This window comes from Mesocricetus auratus, unplaced genomic scaffold (genome assembly GCF_017639785.1).
Source record: "Mesocricetus auratus isolate SY011 unplaced genomic scaffold, BCM_Maur_2.0 Super-Scaffold_100020, whole genome shotgun sequence".
NCBI lineage: Eukaryota > Metazoa > Chordata > Mammalia > Rodentia > Cricetidae > Mesocricetus > Mesocricetus auratus.
This window is the reverse complement of record NW_024429201.1, coordinates 12,502,683-12,513,904: the sequence shown is the minus strand read 5'-3', so window position 1 is coordinate 12,513,904 and position 11,222 is coordinate 12,502,683. Positions and strand designations below refer to the sequence as shown.

The 11,222-nt window shown below is 41.9% G+C and overlaps 1 protein-coding gene across 2 annotated transcripts in view; it reads right to left on the bottom strand.

Annotated features, from left to right (window-relative positions):
* Positions 1-948: 948 nt before the first annotated feature.
* Positions 949-11,222, bottom strand: part of Ipo11 (importin 11) — a 138,766-nt gene continuing 128,492 nt past the window's right edge. For both annotated transcript variants that reach the window (XM_040728879.1, XM_040728880.1), the window contains one exon: positions 949-2,310. In XM_040728879.1, coding sequence (XP_040584813.1) covers positions 2,146-2,310 — 165 coding nt within the window. In that variant the 3' untranslated portion in view covers positions 949-2,145. The remainder of the gene's footprint in view (positions 2,311-11,222) is intronic.

Here is an 11,222-nt window from a genome sequence, read left to right as displayed (position 1 = left end):
ACCTACTAGGACTTAGAGGAGACGGAAGAATAGCCAATTCATAGGGAATCTTGAAGTGTTATTGTTGGTCACATGGGCCTTGGTTAGAGGGTTGGGAAAGGTCTCTGGGATACAAAGTAAACTGAAAATGAGTATGTTAGTGGATTAGAAACTATCATTACTACAACTATCCAGTAGAGAGACTGGATAACTGTCAATCAAAATCTGTATGTTGCTACAAAGTGTCAATGGACAGACTCTTGTAAACCAGTAACTACATTATATCTTACTTATGCCTAGAAAAAATATGGCATATGTGAATACTTTTTCAGAGTCTTTCATAAAGCATACTTTAATCCACGATTTTAAAGTGAACTGCATTCCTCTCCTGAGGGAGGCTTTAAAAGCTGTCTTGCAAAGCAGGTGCTCAGTGCCTTGTCTCTGCACTGTAACACTGTCAGGAGTGAGAAGGTGATCATTTCCTACAGCTGAGCATCGGGTGTTAGGAATTTCTGGTGACATGGCTGGGAGAGTGCTTCAAATGAAAGTAATTAAGCAAAAGGAAGGTGTTCTTATGTCCACCCTGTGGCTGAGAAACAATGGCAAAGAAACATCACTGTTAAGGAATGTCTTTTTTTAAAGATTGTATTTATTTTATGTGTGAATGTACCCCTTTATTCCAGAAGAGGGCATCAGATCCCACTGTAGATGGTTGTGAGTCACCATGTGATTGCTGGGAATTGATTCAGGTGCTCTGGAAGAGCACTCTTAACCGCTGAGCCATCTCTCCAGCCCAGGGAACGCTCAGTCATTAAATGATGATTTGAAACATCAAGCACTGGTAGAGTCTTGGGTGGAGGACTGGAGCCATAGAGCAAGAGGGACATTCTTTATCATCCCCGGGGCAGTTTTAATGAACTGTTATGTTTTTGTTGTGGAGACAAGAAAAACAGACAAATGAGTCAAAGGTGAGGTATCTTTGGAAAATTTAATTGGACCATATTTTCTTTCTTGGCTGAAAATGTCATGTATCCGTAGACATTATGGGCTTCATAGCTTACAAAGGGTAGTGGTTTCCCACAGTTACATACTGTCCCCAGATTTCTATACAAAGATAAGACATTTCCTATCTTGCTTTTGAGTTTTTCCTAAAAGATGCTCTAAAGGCTCCTCACAATGGCAAGTAATGCACAGTAAGGCGTCAATTCTCCCTCACACACTTAGTGCAACAGAGGGATAGGAAGGAAGGAAGGAAAGAAAGAAGAAAGGAAGACTAGTTATGTCAGTGCTAGTACCCTGGGGATTGCTGCTGGGTCCTCTGAGGTGCACCCATGGCACTGAGGTGCTGGCACACCCCTGCACTGAGGAACCTGAGATGGGTAAATACTGAGCAGCCTGCCACAGCCAAGCATGACCGTCACAGCAGAAGGGGACTTGGAGCTGTCTGGTTCTCGGTGCTCACAGGGCTACTGGCCTTCCCATGTAGCAAAGGAACAGGGCCAGAGCATGACCAGTCTCCCACTTGGCACTACAGTACACAGGTTCACTTCAGTGGGCCTTACAATGTATGCACTGAAGGTAAAATTCAAAGTGCTTCTACCAATCCCTGTATCAGAAGGCTAGAATGAAAATGAAATCACTTGATTTCTCCTCCAGATGAAAACAGCTCCCTTGTAAGATACTCTGGGTAGAGTAAGTATCTGTCATGCCGATTCCCCGGTGCAACAGTCTCATTTTTTAAACTTGTTTCATTAGCTTAAAAAAAAAAACGGGATAAGGCAACCAAATTTAACTAATTTGGGTTGCAGAAAAACATCTGGAACATCAACCTTCATCTTCTCAAGTGTTAAGAGCTCATGATTAAAATGTAATCAACAAGTTTCTTAACAGGAAACAATGCAGCTACTGCCGGGATAAATGCACCTCTAGTAAACACAGGGCCCCTCATAAATATAAAATTAAATTCTTTTGAGGAATAGTTTTCTGACTTTAATATTTGGGATTTATACTTATTTTTTATATTTTATAGTAAAAATCTATGGTCTTGGTTTCTTTGTATTCCTACACAAATGACTTCATCTCAGCAGGCTCTCACATACAGATGGCAGGTTGGGCTTGTCAGCTTATTACAGAAGGGGATGGCGGCCACATGGCGCATGCGTGCTCTTAGAATCCTTGCAAAAATTCCTGCAGCTGGGTGACAATCTCTGTGTCCACTGTTTCCATAAGAGACTGGAAGCCTTGCTCCCCCAGCATCTCCTGCTGGGTCTTGAGCTTCTCGTAGATGAACTGCTGCAGTGACACCGTGTGCACAGGGTCCTTCAGGGCCAGCTGTGGGACAGAGAAGGCAATGTCAGAAAAGACAGAGAGATACCCTCACACCTGCTCAATGTGTGTAATCTCTTCACAGCAACAAGGTTGCTGCCTCTACAACTCTGAAAGTCTCCTGCAGACAGTTTTCTGGGATGTGCCCAGTTTCTCAAGAAACTGAGGACTCGTCCATTTAAAGTGCTAGATTCTAGTAAAGAGCATTCTCCAAGAAAGGGAACCCATCAGTGGGTATCAGTACAACTGCCCTATCTCCTTCGAACGATCTGAGATTCCAGAGCAGCAGCTTGGTCATGCACTCAGGAAGCCAGGAGACACTATTTTCTCTACTTATATGACAACACCATTTAATCTGTGCCTGTGTTTTTAGTGCAGGAGAGCGGGGAATCAAAATTTGTTCTTCCCCCAGCCCCACTATGGTATTTGGAAAACAAAAAGAAATAAATGTTTAATTAGTATTTTCTGTGCCTGCAGAGTACATACACATATACACATAAGCTACACATTAGTACTCTTCTTCACCTTTATAGTATCACAAATTCTTTCTGAATACATGTTGAGATTTCTAAATTGATTCCACTTTTGTAACCTATTAGACACATGTAAATGCAATCACAGTGTAAACAGTTTTATCCATGACTTTGCTGAATATTCCATCATAAACATTGCTTTGTGTTACTGTGTAAGCAGCCTTTCTTTATACTTCAGCTTCTTTTCTTTTGTTTAAAACAGGTCTCAGGCAGCCAAGGTTAGCCTCACGCTAGATAATGTAGTTGAAGTTGGCCTTGAACTCATGCTTCTACCTCCAAACACTGCTTTTGTAGACATGTGACACTATGCTCAGAACATCGCTTGTTTTCTTAGGATACTTAGTCCCATCCATTTTAGAAGAATCACTAGGTCATTGAAAATTTTATGGCTCCTGAAATATACCATCAGCTTGTTTTTCCTGTGGTTTGTACCAATATAAAGGACAGAACAGTTTTTAGTTGTTAACACCATGTTGGCACTGATATTATTTAAATGACTTATAATTGTAATAAGAAAGCAATACAATATTAGTATAAGCTGACATTTATTCCACCATCAGTGATCCTGAACATCTGCATGACTATTTTCAATAACATGCATGGATGCCTGTGTCTAATGTACTTGAATTCCAACCATAACTGCCGTTTGAGTTACATAAATAGATGTTAAAATACAACTGGGGAGGAAAAGATGTAGGCATCATGAAATTTAAATCACACTCCACATATTACCAAAGTAGAGAATATAACATATCCAAGATAAAGAAAGATGTCAATACTCATTTCCATGTAAGAGAGATAGGAGAAAAGTGAGGACACCAAGGCCTCATTCCTGAGCTGAAGACATTACTCTACAGCATGCTGTGGATTATGACTTTAACTATGTAAAGTGTGTTACATTAGTTTTGCTGTATTGTTTAATTATGTAATGGTGTGTTGCTGTTCCACCTTGCCTGCCTAAGTCACCTGACTGATCTAATGAAAAGCAGTAGAGGAATAGGTGGGCAGAGAGAGTAAGGAGGAGGAGGAATCTAGGCTGGAGAGGAAGGGAATGAGGGAGAAAAAGAGGGAGACTCCCGGGACCAGCCAGCCAGGCAGCCCCCAGACAGCCAAACACAGAGGAAAAGTAGGACATACAGAACGAAAGAAATGTAAAAAGCCCCACGACAAAACGTTAAGATAAAGTGAAACAGGCTAAGTTAAAAGAGCTAGTGGTACAAGCATAAGACTGAGCATTCATAACTAATAAGTCTCCATGTCATGATTTGAGAGATGATTGGCAGCCCAAAGAAAGCCAGCTACAGAAATCATTTGCGATTTGGGGGCTGGAGAGATGGCTCAGCAGTTAAGAGCACTTTTGACTCTTGTAGAAAACTCAAGTTTGGTTCCCAGAACCAACATGGCGGCTCAAAATCATCTGAAATTCTGGTTCCACAGGCAAAACACTCATACACATAAATAAATATAAAAACATTCTTTAAATATTTGCTTTCTTGAGTAACATATGGTAATGATCAACATTATTTCAATTATAAAAATATACCTATTGGGATAGAGTATATTGACTTTATAGAAACAATGAATTATTCATAATGAAACTGACAGCTCTGGACAAAAGCAGCTGGATTTAAAACTGATGCTCTAGTCTCCCCAACTAGTGAACAGAGGCTGGGACAGAGCCTGCAGCCATCATAAAAGTCTCCCCAACTAGTGAACAGAGGCTGGGACAGAGCCTGCAGTCGTGAGAAATAAAAGAATTTAAAGTCACTGAGAGCATTTCAGAGAACTTATCTATTATCTTTATGTAAATAAAGGTATTTAATGTCTTAAACACACAAAGTGACAGGCTTCATTACACCATTTTCATATGTAATTTTTGTTGATTTTCCTGGCTATTACTCTGCTTGCTACCCTTTATCATTTGACCACGATTCAGGCCGTTTGAAATTTTGCCATGACCTTTGTCAATACCTGTTTCCCTTCCTGGGTGTTTCCCTTTCTAGTTTCATGATTTACACTCACACACCCGGGCTAATGAGATGCCTCAGTGGACAGATGCCCTTGCTACGCAAGTCTGGCAAGCTGGGCTTGACTCCTGGAACACATGTAAGGGTGGAAGAAGAGAACCAACTTTCAAGAGCGCAAGTGCACACTGCACACCCACATGCACAGTATATATGCATTTACAATAATAAAGACTTTAAAAAGCTAGGATTCACAAAGCAGAAAGAGCATGTGAAGTTGGGCTTTCTGATTCTTATTTTCTTTACTTAATATAATAACTTCCACTTCCGGTCATTATCTTGCAAATTTTATTTTTTTTCCCTTTTTGGTTTTCAAGATAGGGTTTCTCTGTAGCTTTGGAGCCTGTCCTGGAACGCTCTCTGTAGACCAGGATGGTCTTGAACTCACAGAGATCCACCTGTCTCTGCCTCCTAAGTGTTGGGATTAAAGGTGTGTGCCACCAACTGTCAAGCCGTTTTCTTTTCTTTTTTTGACCTCCATCCAATCCTACCTGCAATTAATATCCTTCCCTCCCCTCTGGGCTTTAACTCTGAATAAGAATAGGACCAGATGCTTCCATCAATTCTCTCCCTTCCTCCCTAATCAATCAATCAAGAGTGATTGGCTGAGGCACTGAGATGGGCATGGGGGGGGATATAGGGCAGCAGTATATGAAGTTGGCTGTGGTTGGGGTATAGTGTTTTTGGTTTGGTCTCCCCACACACAAACAAGAACCTACTGAAAGAACAATGAAAGTCTGAAATACTGAAAGTCTGGCAGAATAACAGGAACGCACAATACACTGGCGTTGGGGGACACAGTGGATAAACTGGTGTGAATGAGGAGTTGCTGGATACTGTTTTGCCAGAGTCAGCTTATTCTAATACTCCCAGCTTATGCACTTTGGAGACAGAGGAGAGGGGTTCAAAAGAGGAGCTACAGCTGAGAGCAGTAGGAGATAGTGAGGAGGGCTGAGAATGAGAGGCGGAAGGAGGCAGGATCAAGGGGCAATAGAGGTCACTTCCCCAGCAGTAAGGACAATAACAGTTTCACTGTGTATGTGTGGCACATTTTTGTTATCATTCACCAGCAGACAGTGATCTAGGTTGCTGTATGACAGTTTGTGTTCTGACAAATAAAGCTTGCCTGGAGATCAGAGGGCACAGCTAGCCAGCCACTAGTTAACCACAGAAGCCAGGAAGTAGTGGCTCCGGCCTTTAACACCAGGAAGTGGTGATAAGGCAGGGCAGAGGAGGAACGGAGACAGGTAGGAAACAACTGGCAGCTGCTCCTGGTTCTCTGATCTTCCAGGTTTCCCCTACTATCTGATTCCTGGTTTTTAGTGATTAAGATTAATCAGATTTACGCTTCACTAGGCTGTTTCTATTTCTTTACTACTGTAAACAGACGGGCAATAAACATGGATGCGTAAGTACTTCTGTGGACGGATATGGAGTTCTCTGGGTGTGGCAAAGTCAGAATGTCTACTGAGTTTATTAGGTGGTATGTTCTTGAGCACAACAGCTTTCAATGTAATTAGCAAATTCTAACCGGTTGTTGGAGAAACAGGTAGGAATGATGGACACTTCCCTTTCAGAATAATTCCTCCTACAGTTCTTCCTGCTAAGTGTTGTCACAAACCCTAGGCTTGGCATAGCAAACACATGTAAGACACTTCAAAGAGGTACAAAGAAGGCTGCAAAGTTCTAACTGGAACAGGACGGGAATTCTGTGACTTCACGCATGCCTCAAATGTCCCACAATCAGAGCTCAAGAAATCAGCAACCTGGAAACACCAAATAGCACAGATAATAAAAACACCAGCTTATTTCAGCCAAAGAACCAAGACCAAGCAAATGAACATGAATCAATCTGTTGCAGAGCAATGTGACAGGAAGATTGTGGCGTTACCCCACACAAGCCATGCTACACGAAGTTTTCAACCCACTCATCCCATCACTGAGGTGAGGAGAGAAGGTCTCACAGAAAGCAGGGTGTATTTCCTCTCTTATTCAAGAAGGATTTGGTCAGAACAAAGAGAACTTTTCACCTAACACCTACCTGGTAGCAGTGATATAGCGTCCCCGACTTTCTCAGCCACAGAATTGTAGAAGTCAGCTAAAACATTTGTGTTAAGACTCAACGTCATACCTACTGATCAAATCATCCACGTTTTTTAGCTCAGTTGGTAGAGCGCTTGCCTAGTATATGTGAGTCTCTAAGAGACATACAATTGTAGCCGCAGCACTCAGGAGACAAGAGGCTGCAAGGGTAAAGGTCATCTCAGCTGAATGTCTAGGATTCAGACCAGAATGAGATAGAGATCCTGTTTCAAAATAAATAAAAAGGTTGAGGAGATGGCTCAGTGGGTAAGAGTGCTTGCTGTCTAACCATGAGGACCTGAGTTCAAATCCTCAGAACTCATGGAACAATCTGGACATGGTGAGCACCTACAATCCAGTGCAAGGGACAGAGGGGAGCTGGGTGTGGGGAAGTGCACAGAGAACAAGAGAATCAGCTCCAGTCTCAGTGGGAGCCCATCTCAAGGGAATAATGTGCAAAGCAATAAAACAGCGATTCCGACATCTTCCTCTGTTCTCTAAGCACACGTGGATAGTACACTCCACCCCATCATCGGTGAGCAGTCACAACACACATATAAACCGTACACAAAAAAATAATAAATGAGTGTTTCAATGGCTGAGTGATCAATTGGGTCCCTGTCAGGCACGCTGTCTCTTTTTCAGATTTGTTAACGTTTTAAGAACTAGCATTACTGCTGTTACAGCTGTCATTGTATGTGTGTGGTCTGTGTTCATGTGTGAGTACAGTCGTGCATGTACACATAGAGGCCAGAAGTTGATGTTGGGTGTCTTCCTCTGTGAGCGTCCCACGGTGCTTTCTGAAACAAGGCCTCTCTTCTGCACCTGGAGCTTATCATTTCAGCTCCACTGGCTGGTCTCCTCTTCCGAGCACTGGGTTTACAAACACACACGCTGACAAAACCTACACTGTATCCACTGAGCCATTTCCCAGCCCCATTTTATTTGTTTGTTTATTTATTTTTATTTTTTTAGTTTTTGGTTTTTCAAGACAGAATTCTCTGTGACTTTGGAGCCTGTCCTGGAACTAGTTCATGTAGACCAGGATGGCCTTGAACTCACAGAGATCCACCTGCCTCTGCCTCCTGAGTTCCCGAGTGCTGGGATTAAAGGCATTCGTCACCAATGCCCAACTTCCCATTTTATTCTTAATAAAGAAGGTTATTTACCTCCACATCCAACCACTGACCTTTTCTGAGTTCTACAGTTACAGTAACTGTAACTGTACTCCAACTCAATGCATTGTTCAAGTCCTTTCTCCAACCAAGTGACTGTTTCTAGAGATAACGCCTTAAAGGGGTGGTTAGGTTAAACGTGACTGCAAGGTAAGGCCCTAGCACAGTATAATGGTGCCTTCACAGGGAAAGAGTCATGGGGGACGCTGAATACAGAGAAAAGGCAACACAGAGTCAGTCAGCAGCAAGCAAAGGAGGGGTCTCAGGAGGCAGCAACTCTGCTCTTGTCTTCATCTTGGTCGTCTGGCCTGCACATCCCTAAGAAATAAACTGCTGTTTAAGCCCCTGGTCTATGCTGTTCTACAGTGGGCTGGGCAGACTGACACGTACACGTAAGCCAAGCTCAACCATCAGCACTATACATGACTGAAACAGAATACTAAGTTGGCAATGACGGCATATCTGCAATGCCAGCACTTGAGAGGCAACAGCATTACAAGTGCACAGGTAGCCTGGACTACTCTGTCTCAAACAACCAACAGTAAGACTCTCTTCCCTCAGGTGCACAGATCTGAGGGGACAGTAATCAGTGACAAGCAACAAGGAGGGCAGCACAGAGACCTGTCTGATAATATAACATTAATGTGAAGAAAAAAAAACAATTTAAAAAGGATTCGGACTAAATGCCATTTGTGGAATTCTAGATTGAATTCTGCAAGGGCATTAGTGGAAAAAGTGAAATTCCAAGGCCGGGCTGGACGACAGAGAAACCCTGTCTTGTAAAACCAAAAAAAGTGAAATTCAACTAAGTGTGGAGTTATCTTAATTTCTTAGTATTTGTAAATGTATCATGTACATTTAGGAAATAAAACATAAAAATGTTAACATTCAGAGAAACTGGGTAAGGGGCACATGAGAACTCTTATTCTTGCTATTTTTCTGTAAATCTAAAATCATTCCAAAATACAAACACTATTTTACACAACAGACTCAGAAATTACCATAGTACATTCATCTATGGTACAGAGACGCACAACATCTTTATCCACATATATAAATGGCAATAATACTATTTCTAAGTAGCTAACTGGAAAGTTCATTTTTGAGGTGAGAAAAACTGATGTCTCCGAGCTCAAGCTTGACTCCTCTCAGGCTGATGGCACCAGCAGAACTAGAATATGGATTTCCAAATTCCTGTCTGTCTAAGGGGTGCCTGATATTACTACATGACTACTTAAGAAACATCTACATCAGAATGGTAGGATGAAATTAGGAGCCTTGTGTTAACTGGCTCCACACACTTTAATGAAAAAGGTAATTAACCAGTGTTTTTGACTCCAGGCTAATGCCAGATAAATGAAGTATTAACAGCTTAACTCAGGTCAAAGCTCCAGTCACTGGGTTTTAATGTACAAGTAACTTTGCCCTGCTTGGCTTTAAAATTGTTATTCAAGGCCTGAATGGTTTGGTTGAACCACATATGGTTCTCCATTGGTAACTATGGCCTTTGGCATACGCTTCTCAACATTTAGTCTACAGAGGCGGCCCACAATTTTAGCTGCGGCGCTGCCTACTCATCAGGACTGTTTCCTGTTAAGGTTTTTATTTCCTGTATAACCTACCAATTTCACCCAACAAGAACTCAGGGAAGTTGAATCTTCCACATTCCTGAAATCAGGACAGACCTTATCATGTGACTATCTACTTTTTGACCCTTCACATACCCCTTGATAATTTTTTAGGAATTACTGTTAAGATTACTTCAGAAGAGAAAAGGAGTTTTCTATCCTAAAAAAACAGACTATCTTAGAATAATAATAATAATGTGCTTTCCATGATACGTGACAGATTAAATATAAATACACTACATATAACATAGACCAAAAATCTTAAAGGAAAATATGTCATATATTTAACTACATAATCTTCAAAATATTTGAGTTTGATTAAAATGCCTCTGGTTTAAATATTCTCTTCTACATTGAGCTTTGTCTCACTGTGGCAAACTATCAATTTCAAGAACATGTCTGAAATACTTAACTTACAAAGTCATTGGATACTGCAAGTGCTCCTAATTCTGTATCTGTGAAGATTATAATCCTGACCGATGCCAACCATAATCCTGTCAGTGAGGGCAGCACCATAAATTCGATCATTGTGCCCTGAGTTCAGGACCCCCAAAGACCACGACCAGATCTAATACAAAGGCAGAGTCTTTTTTTAATTATTGCAGCACACTGGGGCCAACCACTCTACACAAAGGCAAGATGGCTATGGCCTGGAGAAGGAGGTGGGGGTTTCTTTTAAGCCTTACTGAGGGGAGTGTGTAAGAAAGTTAGGTCATTTTAGATATGACTGGCTTAAGCAAGTGCCAATCACATTAGTACATTCCAATTGGCTGGGGCTAGTCAGGGACTGGTTAGGGCTACAGTTTTCCATTTTGGGGCAGGCCTGAACAAGTCCTGCATGCACCAGGCCTCCTCCTTGCTGTTGGGGGCATTGGAGACTGACTGTTCTTTATTCGTGGCTTTTCCTCAGAAACAGCTTGTTCAATCTCAGGAAACTGAAATTAAGGCCTGATCTCTGAAAGAAAACTGAGCAGTCTACTATGGAATCTGTTCGATCCTTTCGCAATCATCACACCCAATGCAAAGACTAAGCTTTCCTTTGCAGAGGGTGAACTACAATTTCTATAAGTTAAGCTTGCTGCAGAGTGGGAAATCCTGTCTCAATGGATGAATGTGTGAATGAACGCTCCCCCTCTTGCCAAGAATAAGAACCACACCCTTTTAGAACTAAGATCCTAAGTGAATTCATAGTTCATGGAAGATTGCACACTCATTAAAAAAATTAAGTAGAAAAATGTGTCAGACTTTGTATACCAGGCTGGCCTCGTAATCACTGCTTTCCTCTGCCCCTTGAGTATTGGGATTAAAGGAGTATGCTACCATCACCCAGCTCAAGACTAAACATTCCCCTTTTTTAAAAATTAGAAACAAGCTTGCTTTACATGTCAATCCTAGCTCCTTCACCTTTCCCTCCTCTCTCCTGCCCCCCACCAACCCTATCAACCCCTGACCCAAACCCCACTCTGTGCCCCAGGG